Consider the following 12125-nt stretch of genomic DNA (forward strand, 5'->3'; position numbering starts at 1 on the left):
GACATATTTCCAAACCAACAACTGCAAATATGATTTCATGTCCAAAGGGAAAACACCATGGACATGCCCTTGGTGATTTTTTTTTTTTTTTTTTTTTAGTCAAGAGCATTTTAGTTCATCTGTATTTTGAATGATGTTTCTGAATCAGACATTGAATAATACTATTTGGCGAAATCTCGTCTTTGCAAAACAGAGATCGAATTTACTTTTATTCTATTCATTTTCTCCTTTCCTGTCTTTCACTGATAAGCCCCCCCACCTCCTCCCCACTGAACACAATGGCTCTATTGTACTGAACCACGGGGCTGATAATGTTATGTGACATTAAGGGCAATATGTTAGCTTCTATTCAGAGAGACGTTTTGATTGGAATTCAGCCTAACAAAGAGCACATTCTAAAATTAAGAAATCCAATATTAAACATCACCATAAACCCAAACATTAAAAAAATCTGGATTAATACTAATAAAGCTGTAATATTAAGTGGGCAAGATGATCTCATAAAAATGCAGAAGCACATATGAAGACTTCCAATATGTTAATTTGAAATCCACCCAGCTAATTTATCCACAAACGCTCAAAAATCCCACTCTCATTCAACTCCTCTTAAAGAACTCATTTGTTTCCTCTCTCTTATGTATAATGATATTCATATTATCCCCAAATGCTGACCCAAGAAAAAAAAAGGCTATTTCAGAGCTGTCACTGCATCATCTTTATCTTCACTCTCCAAATGTTGGGGTCAGCCAAGACTGACGCTGGGTAGACAATTCTCCTAAAGACTTAATGTGATTAATGGGTGTCAATTAAGAAAGGTTGAAGAGAGGTTGCAGAGAGGAGAAAAAAAAAACAAGCCATCCGGGAAAGATTGTAGCTAAAAGAGTGGCTCACGATTTTTTTTTCTCTCCACTGACTGCTATGACACACCTTCAAAATAAAATCTTCAATGTCACTTTCAAAGTTTGGGAACGTAACCTCAGTGGTCACAGTCATGTAGGCAAACATTTCTGAAGTAACTGAACTCATCTTTGACCATCATTACTATCATCACCATTATTTCACGTGTTGTTTTTTTTGTAATTTTAGAAAAATACTGTACTGTATAGAATATTGTAACAAAGTATAGAATTTGGGATCAGTGTACTACCAGCGTTGTTTCGGTCTTTTAATAAATGTGATGACTTCAAATCATGAGTTTGGCGTTGTTGTCCTGAGGATTGTTCCTGTTCCGTTAGAATTCAGAACTTTTCAGTTCTCATCTCGTCTTGTGTGTTTGTGTTGACTCCCAGCTCTGTTTTGTGCTTCCTGTGCTTCTTCAACTGCTCCTCTATTTTACTAGTTTGGCCGCATTTTGGGATTTATGTGGATTTGAGCTGCAGGTGTGGCCATTCTTGCATGGTAGAGTCTGTCATCCACAATTACTTACCGTTAAATAACCTTGGTGGCATGCTAACATCAGTAAAAAGTCCTCCAGTATATTACTTATACCACTCACACGCTCTTGCGCACACACCACATATTTACAGCCTGTTTGAATTCATATTCACCTGCATTATATTAAATAAGGTTCAGTTGCCTTTACAAAGACAATAATGCCATTTTTAGTAACACTGGGAGAGAGGTATTCATTTTTTCAAATTGTCCTTGTATTTTACAGTGGTGTGCCGTAATCATACTGAGAGGTAATCGGCTACAAGGACAAAAATGATATACAACGTTTGTTTTGCATGACAATTTCACAAACAAATTGGTCATTATGAGCAAACTGATGAGCAAATGACATTTTTTTCACATTTCAATCACCTAATCTAAGTAAGTATTTATTTACCGGTATATGACCGGATTAATGAATTGCAGTCTTTTTCGTTGTCGTTCTGTTAGCTTGCTGTGGCGTCCGAAGAGCAGCAAAGTGACTGTGTCGGGGAGATGAAGGTACACGTTTCTCCCAGTTGGCCGTCTGAACAGATGATAAGACGACAACCAACTAATCCCCTCCACCAACACCACCACCAAAGCTCCACCTTTGGAAAAAGCAAACTAAAAGCTTAAAGTCAATATACTCCCAAAGACTAATGGGGAGGAGGCATCCAAAGCTTCCATCTCTACAACCTGGCTGCAAAGGTTGATAAGGAGACTCAAATAAATCCATCGAGGAGGATGTAACTGTATTTTGTTATATTTGTCATATATTTATATTTTGAAGACAATGTGGGATAAAAGGACTTTTGTTCCCACATGACCCGGCAGTTAAAATGTCTAAACAGAACAATGTTGATCCTCCAGAAGAATGACAATATTTTAATTCATACAACAGCCCAATGGAGACATTTCATATAACGGAATCGGAGTCCTAAAAGGTTTTTGAAAAATAAATGTGAAGGCAACATCAAATGTGCAGCAAATGAAATGTGTGTGAGTGGCGCACTGATTGGTCTCCTTATCGTAGATGGCAGGTGGCTGATTTGATGAAGGGAAAAAAGGAGAGTTGTCACCATGCGTTCGGTGGAATCTCATTTTGAAATCTCTTCAATCCATAGATATGACATCAAACGGAAAAGCTCAAAACAAACACTCAGACATGGCTGGATTTGCAGAGCTTCACAACAAACAAACATTTAGATGTTTTAAATCTCCATCACATGCATTATTAAGCAGAAATGAACATGTACGGTATTTCAAAAAGGAAAAAAAAACAACAAAATGGCTTGAACGATATCCGACAGATGAGAGGGAGGGAGGGAGAGTTTACGCTTCCACTGCCAAAAACATCAGGTCAGAGTCCTCATCTTTGAAGCGTATCTGTTTTACTGAGATATAGCATCATCAGTTTTTGAAAAAATCCACCGATGTGTGTATCCCATATTTTCTTGACTGATCAACATGTGGCTCACTTTCTTCTCCCTCTCTTGCAGACACACTAGGCATAATGGTGTTGCTACTGGTATATATACAAAGCAAATGTGAATGTTGTGCCTTTATTTCTAATTATGCCATTGGCATGACATTTTACATGAAAACCAAAGTTTTGTCTTTAAAGGGGAAGTCAACCCCAAAAATTTCTTTACAATAATCTCCACTAGTCAAAACACGGCATCCTGATTCATATTGTGTCTGTGGAATATGAGGCAAGCAGTAAATCCACCCATTTTTGTCCATGTCAGGGGGGGGGGGGCACTTTGCCACTCGCTGTCAACTGAAAATGACATCACAGTTGCTCAGGGCTTAGGTAACGACCCATCATGTCTCAGCTTCGGAAAACAGGTTAGCCGTGATTGGTTGTTACCTGTGCCTTGAGCAACTGTGATGTCATTATCAGTCGACAGAAAAGACAAAATGTCCGCCCCCTGAGATGACAAAAACAGTTGGATTTTACTGTTTAAGTAATATTCTCCAAGTGCATTATTAACTTGTGGAGCCTCATAGAACATATTTTTGTAAATACCTTTTTGGAGTTGACTTCCGCTTTAATGGCTTATTTTTCCACCAAAGTTCTGTCAAACTCCAAACTTTCGGACGTACGGAAAAAGAATGACATAATTTTTAAAAATGCACAGAATCTAAAGACACATAAGCAGAAGGAATCTGTGCTTGTCATTTTTGCAAATCCCCCCCCCCCGCCCCCCCCAAAATGAAAAAAAAAGCTTTGGACACCACTCCAGAAAAGTAAAGCCTTACATTAATATAATGTAATAACATATGACAGGAAAATGCAGAACGTGTAGCCCTCACAGCTTGACGCACACAAAATGACACTGCCTTTGTGATAGTCAACTCTTTAGACTGTCTTTTTTTGGGGCACCCTAAAGCCCCTACAGGTATCAAGGCTTTACAAAACAACTCCCACCGCACAGACCGATAGCACTGCTTGCCTGCTCCATCCTATCCTATTTGTGAGTTGTTGGATGTAAAGATTATAGAGACTAATAGTTTTTGTCACGCGCTTGTAAATGTAATTCAAAACATGCTATTTAAATATAGCACACTAGTGGACACGTCATAGGAGTAATAGTAAGAAACGGTAGTCCAAGGTTTTTCAAGCACTTTGCGTCAGTGTAAGAACTACTGACCTTGTTGTATTGTTTTGTTTTTTTTTTAATGTGTGTGTAACCTGCCCCAGCAAACCTGTTTTCCGTTATCTATGTGCGCTTCAGGCCCCTGCCAGCACACCTTCATTACTGCCCCAGATAGTGGCATTGGCAACTTGTCACTTGTATTGATTTCTCTTAAACTGCAATTTACATGGATATTTGTGGGCGTCCTGAGGGCAGGAGGCAGGCAGGCACACGGCCCCGGCACCCTCGCTCTCCTCGCTCTTCTGCCCGAAGGCCCAGGTGGAAATGTTTCCATCCAATAACAGTGCCTCAAAGTGACTTTTTAGTCTGACATCAGCAAACATGTTGTGCTGTTATTTCTGCACATTCAATCTTTTTTTTTTTTTTCTTCCGGTTGTTGTTTAGTTTGACCATTAACCCTTGATGAGCATAAGTAGATGCCTTGAAGAGAAGTTGCAGCTCGCATGTTTAGGTTGCTGAAAAAAGAAACGAAAAAAAAAACCGGAAATGCTCTTTTGTTTTGATGAGTTTTGGACACCAGCAAAGACATTGGCCGTGATTTCTGAGAGCGTGTGCGGTGGTACCACATCGCCTTCGCCGCGCACCCACCTGACCTTCCGCATTGGAAGGACTAAAACAATAACCTCCAGCTAGGCGAGCTGCAAATGCTTTCTGAAAGCCCTGACACTCCACTTTCACACAACAATGCCAAAATGTCACAATGTTCAAAGTTTGCGGCCACAAACACAGTCCACGCTGTCAGTGGAGTTTTGCCCCGCAACCTCAAGGTTGCATTTAAACGCCTAAACTGCATTACAAAGTTAGCAGTGACCATTGATTGCCGGATTTATATTATGTGCGGTTCTACTCAAATCACTCTGTGTTATAATGCAGCCTAGTGAGAGTCACTCCAACAGCTGAAAGCACCTCCTACAAAAGTACACAAAGAGGGGATACACTTATTCAAGGTTGACTTTTGGAATATGCCCATTTGGGCTAGTTATGACAAAATTGATTGGACTCCAGGCTGGTTGCAAAAAGATATACTATTTTACCTTAGTAGTGTATCAGTCTAAAATAGTTTACCATTCCCTCCAATAAGATTCATGTTCTATGTGTTCAAAAATCAAAACTACTACTAAATGTGCTTACAAGACCACAATCCGTGTTTATTTGAAATGTGAGAACATAAATAGTAAAAAGGGACAAAAGGACAAAAAGTGTACATAACATGGGATAAGATATTTCATACTTAAACATGGAGTCAACCCAAACATATTTTTTTCAAGAATATGTTATATGCAGGCCCACTAGTTGAAACAAGCCATTCTGATTAATATTGTGTTTGTGGAATAAGAGTTAATCCACCCGTTTTTATCCATCTCCGGGGGCGGCCATTTTGTCGCTTCCGTCGATTGAAAATGACATCGAAGTTGCTCAAGGCTCAGGTAACGACCAATCACGGCCCACCTTTTTTCTGAAGCTGAGCCATTGGTAGTTGGTCGTTATTTGAGCCCTGAGCATCCGTGCATGTGTGTCATATTCAGTCGACAGAAGTGACAAAATGGTTGCCCCAGAGATGGCAAAAACAGGTGGATTTTGCTGCTTAACTCATATTCCACAAATGCAATATTCATCACAATGCCTTGCTTCAACTAGTTGGCCTGCATAGAACATATTCTTGAAAAAAAAAAAGGTTTGGGTTGACTTACACTTTAGGGTAACAAGTCAGATTTATCTATCAGATGCTGTTAAGCCATCACTATTAAGGCAGCTAACGCTGCAATTCCTTTAAGTGCTCTTATTTTGAAACCTATTCACACAAGTGTGCACTACTTAGCGGACTGGCGCTAACGTTGTGATCGCCACACAGAAACTGTAATCAGATGAGGCTGTCCCATCATGCTTTGTCGTCATTATAAATAACACTTGTGACTGTGTTATGCCTCTTTAATATGTTATTTTGTACAGACAGGGTGTAAGTATTGTAAGTACAGTATTGTATTATTGATACTTTTGGCATTAAATTATTGTGACTTGGTGATACCCTAAGTGAGACAAAGGTAGTGCAGTCAGTGTTTTTTAAAATACAATGGCCTGCACGTGAGAGTAATTATTACATTTAAAGGACGTTTGGATTCAAGCACCATGGGCGCACTATAATTGCTGATTTCAAAACGGATCCACAGGCCATCTGGAGTAGCACGCCCGAGCAGCCCGGCCCACCGGGAATTCACCAGATTAGTCACTCCAGGCCTGGTTCAGACCAATGAGGTCATACATGAGACATTTAGGATTGCGAACAGCTGTCTTCAATGATGTTTATGATGATTGCTCTTTGAACAGCAATCTTTGCAGAAGCCTGATAACTATCCTGATCATTTGAATCAGGTGCGTGAGAGGAGGGAGACATCGAAAACAGACTGGACGGGGGGACTTGACTTGGGCACCCCCTGGCATACACCCTCAACTGCAGTAGCCATTTTAGATTTTGTCCGCAGAGGGACTTAAACCATCACCTTCCGGCTCCAAAATCCAAGTCCTGTACAGTTGAGCTACTGCCACCCCATACAATAAACGCCCATCCGTCTGGACTTGCTCGCTGGAGTCCATGCGTGCAATCGGTGCAGGCAAAGTCTGTTAATAAGGAACTGCAAGATCATCTACACTTGTGGATGATGTAAAATTGGCTGCTGGAAAGTGGGCACTTCAAGACCTTGTTCCCCTTATCCTGCATATCCAGGAAGAGATAATTCCGTTGCCGGAAGAGTACTCCGTGCGTCTGGCAGTCCGCGCCAAAAAATGTCCGTGCGGATGCATGGAACATTGGTTCTGGCCTCGACTAAATAAATAAATAAATGAATGAATGTTTAGAGGCATACCTTTTTGTTTCGACAATTTTTTGTGGTCGAAACAACCAAGTTGGTTGTCTTTCTTTCCCTGGCCCTACATTCCTCTCGGATGACACGCTCTGACCCGACTGGGAAAATTAAAAAACAGATCAAAGAAAAAAAGTCAACATCTACTAAATTCTCCTATTGTGAGGGAAAAATGTATTTGATTTAAAAAAAAAGAACAATATTACTCATTTGATTATCTTACATTAAAAATGACAATAACTTCATACATGATGAATATTTTGAAATTGGTTGTTACTTTTCAGTCACCCTGTACATACAACCAAGTAACTTGTTGATACAACCGTTTCATGAGCAATTTACACATTGAGGAAGATGCTCAATTATAAATCATAAACCAGACTGCGACTATTACCTCTGAGATGGTGACGTCACACCTGACCTTCCCGAGGCACAATGAAGGTTCTCTCTGCGGAGGAAACAAAGTGTAAACAAGTCAAGTATGAAGTAAAATGCCACAAGTATCACAAACAAAGGCGCGGGTGAATAACTCTAACACCCCCTGCGTTAGTATATGAGCGGAGCTGGTGATGTCACACCTCCCAGGCAGCCACGATTGGACCCTAATTAGAAAGCTGGCTGAGGAACAGATAGGCGTCACGCGTGTCCTGCTTGATTGAATCCAAAGTAGCTGACGCCTAAATTTCCACAGAGGCAGAGCGCACTGAGAACCCGCAATAGTGATGCTGAGCGCAGAGAAAACAGTCTCCTCCAGACCCGGAGTTCCGACCACAAGGTTGTGATAATAGGAGCTGCTAAAAACAACGCACCCTCTTTTTTTTTTTTTTTTTCAGTGAGGAGGGGCAAATAAAGGAGGCGAAAGAGAAGAGTCCGACCACAAGTCTCAAGTTATTACGACGAGTCGTTCCAAAGGGCAGATGGCGTCCGTACTTGGGAACAACAGCCGTGCGTCGGGAGCTCAAGGTGGCCAGGTTAAATGCAAGCTGAAAAGGAGAAGGAGGAGGAGGAGATCAAAGCGAAAAGGTAAAGGAATTCACAACTTTTCTTGCACGTTTTGACCGCTTTGCTGTTTGAACGAGCCGGTGGAGAAACTGAGGTCGTGCGCACCTTGGAGAGGCATTCGAGCGCAGCAGCCGAGTGACAGTGTGCGGATTCAGCATCTCCGCATCCTTGCTTGTGTCGGTTAAAGTTGGAATCGAATACATTGGAGAAACATAACAACATGCTCATAGTTGTCAGGGCAGAGTAGACTAAACCTCTCAGCGGAATTCGACGGCGTTTATTTTCTTTAACTCCAAAGTTCGAGTTTCGTACCTGAGCCAATGGATGCTTTTATTGTTTTAATTCCTCTTTCAAAGTGTTTTTATTGTTACGACAAGTTGTCTCTTTTATTGTTTGAGTCCAAATTGCTTAAATGTACTGTCTGATGCAGTTATAAATGAACTGACGTCCTCATTTCTCTTAGTTACATTACATGCACTTTGTTTCCAGTATTGCGAAATTAGTTTAGATTTAGGGAATAATCCTAATTTAAAACATGTACAAATAATTTAAATTAAAAATGAATTTATAGTAAACTCTGGGGCGAAAAAATTGAGTGACCCCTGTAAGATTAAACAATTAAAAGAAAGGGGGGGGGGGTTAAAACGAAGCATGGACATTGGCCAGTTTGTGTCACAATCGGATGTTATATACAGAAAAAAATGAGTTTCTTTGCAGCAGTGATTGGTTGGCATGGCATTCCCCCCCCCCCCCCCCCACAGTATATATTAAATCAGCTGCATCATCTATTTGTAATGAGTACAAAAAAATGACTTTGCATTCACTATTTAATTCATGTGAACATAATGTCAGAAAAAAGCTTATAAACGAGAGAAAGATTGATTGAAAACAATTAAAATTATTCAATGTTTAACATGCCCATTAACTATAGTCTTAAAGGGTTCCAAATGATAGATGTATATTAGCAACCCCATGTAAAGAGGAAAAAAAAAAAGTTATCCTATGGAATAAAAGTGAGGTGTGCTGATTAAGAAATTAATAGTAGATGGCAGTGTGTCAATAAATACTGGACAAACTGAACTTTTATATATAATTTTTAATTTTTTTAATTTGATATTTTTAAATATCACCTTTGCAACCTGATGTGTCTCTGTCTACAGTGGCCATTGTCTTTTATTCATTTCATTATTTGGGAAAAATATTTTTAATGATCACTAAACCTGTTTCTTTAAAGCGTCCTATAACAAAAATCATAAAATCCCACAGGATTTTGTAGCATGTGAAATTACATAGCCATAGGATAAATAGTCATTTCCACCTTGCGGGTTTAATGGGGAGGGGAAAAAAAGTCAAAATGACTATTTTAAGAAATTTGAGAAACTGGGAGTATTCAACATTAGTCACTTAGTGTCACACATTTGAAAATGTCAGCACTTGTAAAAAGTCGCAAATTAACAAAATGATGTTGGCTAATTAGTTCAAACTCATGAGCACTCACAAAGATACAAATATTTGTTGCCACTTTTAAATGATCCTTTCAGTGGATAGTTACATTGTCAGCAGTGTAATTCACTACCCTGCTTTTTGTTATGCTTTCCCAATTCTGAAGTCCTCCTCCTTGAGGCAAATGGAAGAGCGCATTGAGTGTGTTGACATATCCGAATGCAACAAAATGTGTAACGAGCTTTAATAAACAGTACATGCCATCAAACTGCAAACACATAACTGTACCTCATTTCCGTCACCTCTTTTTTAATAGCCCAAGTAATTGAGACAAGGGAGACAATATATTAAAATATAGCACTGAGGCAAATGTATTTACATAATGGAAATGACAGAATTGGTTCCAGAACATTAAGCATTGCATATGAATATCACACAAAGCGTGCACATTAGCTGACGGGCCTTCATAGCGTGTTTTCCGACGACTAATTTATCAGCACTGCTGATTCATTCTGATAACACGGGACATTAGAGTCCACTTCAGGCATCCGTTGTAAATTAAGTGTGTCTTTCCGAAGTGCAGATAGCCGCTGACTCCTCAAGAGCTTGCAGGAGGTTGCAAAATCAGTATGGCTCCTTTTCTTCGGAAGACTTTTGGTTCTTCGGCTGGCAAAATTAAAGGACTGTGCAACATATTTTTTGAGTTTGACCAAAAATTGAGTAAAACCTGATTGATCTTTTTTTTGTTTTTATTATTTATACACCCATTTTATATCTAGTTTTAGCAGCTTCCTACTGTCTGTAGACAAAATACCAAGCGATCATAATCTTGAGATTTCATACAATTTTTATTTGTGGACCTTAAGGCAAAAAAAGGATTGAGGATTACCGCATGACATTTGAGGCTTAATCCTTTGAAAAGGCCGCAGATTATTTTGTAGATGGGTTCATATAAACCTACAGTAAGTGTGATTTCAAGAGGTTGGGAACAGATTCATAACCTCCTGCTGCCTCTGTTCACTTGTTCACTCCTTTTCTTCAGCGAGTTTGCGGGTTTTGAAAAGTGGAGCTATGGTCACGATTGTTGCCCGTATCCACTTTTCCGTACATAACCAAGAAAAATCGACTTGTTTATAATATTCATTCGGTGTTAAAATGCTGCTGGCAGCGCGGAGCTCAAGAGATGCACGCCTCGCTCGACGTACATTTGCTGACCCTGAAAGCTGCACATCAGTTTTCCGTGTTTTACCAGAACGATTTATTGACGTGCTGTATATGTGCCTGTTAATTACTCACACTGCTGGAATTTATGCGTGTGCCCCTCTGGAATGATTATGCCATATTTCTGTCACAAATATAACATGTATGACAGTCTGGTGATATGCAGGAACATCTGGGTAAAAAGTGCTGCGCCGCCTGTTATAGGACAACCCAGGGTGACTGCCTGCCAAATCACGTCTGTCAATCTTTTCCATCAGTATGACATGCCCCCCCACCCCCCTCTCCTTTTATCTGTGGCATATGGACCATGTATTTGTTGTCTTTTATCTATGATGTGTTTTTTTGCTACTAAACGAACATACCATAAAGATTTATGGACGAACATTATTCTTTTATAACTAGACTTATCACCCTGCACCTTGTACAGTACAGTAGATCATAATATCACCAGCAACTGCCTCTGTTGGTGGTGTTGGTGGTGATGGGAGCCACAGCCGGCAGTCGGTGCGTTTGAGGGGACATCATTCATGGCGCAATTATTGTTTACACTCCGCCTCCGAGTGAGGGTCGGCAGAGGGGTCGAGTGGAGGACGGCAGGTGTGGGCTAGAGCAGAGCGAGTATGGCGGGGTCATCGCTCTCTCAAGAGGGGCTATAGCCAGGGCCATGAGTTGAGGCGAGTTACTAAGGTATACAACCCATTGGGCTAAAAAAAAAAAAATCAAAATTGTTCTATTAAAATGATATTGTAACCCTTGCCTCTTAACCGTTTTGGAATTCTGAGAAAAATCCAGTTTTTAGATTCAGCGTCCAGGATTATGAATGCAATCTAATAACACTTGATCTGTTGCAGGAAGCTCGTCGAACTCCAGTTTATTCTAATTCAAAATGCCTTTTCTCAAAGCAAATAAATAATGGATATTAATATCATTCCTTTAAATTTCAATCTGGCTCTTGCTCGCTCACATGATTAACGTTAAGCATTAGACTCAGGTACGCCTTGGCGGGCATTGAAGATGAATCAAACATGGCTTAGCTTTAGAAGAGTTGTAGGCAGCAAAGTGTGAGATGCCGGGGAATACAACGCTTCCCGTCCCACGAGGGACCGTCTTCAAGTTGTTACACCTTATCATTGTACATTGTCAGGTTCATTTGCCTGTGCCCTGTTTTACTACAGCTGACTAGTTTTCTCATCCGTACCATGACTTCTGTGGCAAATGGTTTGACAGTTTAAACATCTCGGAATCCATGGCAGTCACGGCCTGCCACGTTTGCTCATTCTTTAGCAACAAACCAACAGGAAACGAGTGCCTAAGTGTTACACGTTAACAGTCATCTATCTGGAAACTTAGTGGTAAACTGCGAGTGTTAAATTATTAGTGTTACCATGGAGGAATAGGGAAAGCGGAAAAGTGGGTCCTCACACATGGTGTCTTGCTGAGAACTGAATGATTGAGTCGATAAATAGCATGGCATGTCATTTGTGATAAGAGTAAAGACAGATAGCATGGCTCTGATAGTTCATTGAGA

General features: G+C 40.2%; 1 protein-coding gene and 1 long non-coding RNA gene across 2 annotated transcripts in view; one reads left to right on the forward strand and one right to left on the reverse strand.

Moving 5' to 3' along the window:
• The window catches only part of adarb2 (adenosine deaminase RNA specific B2 (inactive)), a 137917-nt gene that overhangs the window by 14910 nt on the left and 110882 nt on the right, over window positions 1-12125 (forward strand). Inside the window, exon 3 of the mRNA XM_086021266.1 lies at window positions 7765-7954. Within this exon, the coding sequence (XP_085877392.1) occupies window positions 7849-7954 (106 nt within the window). The 5' untranslated portion in view covers window positions 7765-7848. The remainder of the gene's footprint in view (window positions 1-7764; window positions 7955-12125) is intronic.
• On the reverse strand, window positions 1888-7880 carry LOC147127494 (uncharacterized). Its single transcript, XR_015084471.1, has 3 exons — window positions 7326-7880; window positions 6935-7032; window positions 1888-2021 (listed from the first exon to the last, which is right to left on the reverse strand). It is a non-coding gene; the product is annotated as an uncharacterized LOC147127494 (long non-coding RNA).

The sequence above is a fragment of the Filicampus tigris genome, chromosome 21 (assembly GCF_054856515.1).
Source record: "Filicampus tigris isolate MCC_2025a chromosome 21, RoL_Ftig_1.0, whole genome shotgun sequence".
NCBI classification, from domain to species: Eukaryota; Metazoa; Chordata; class Actinopteri; order Syngnathiformes; family Syngnathidae; genus Filicampus; species Filicampus tigris.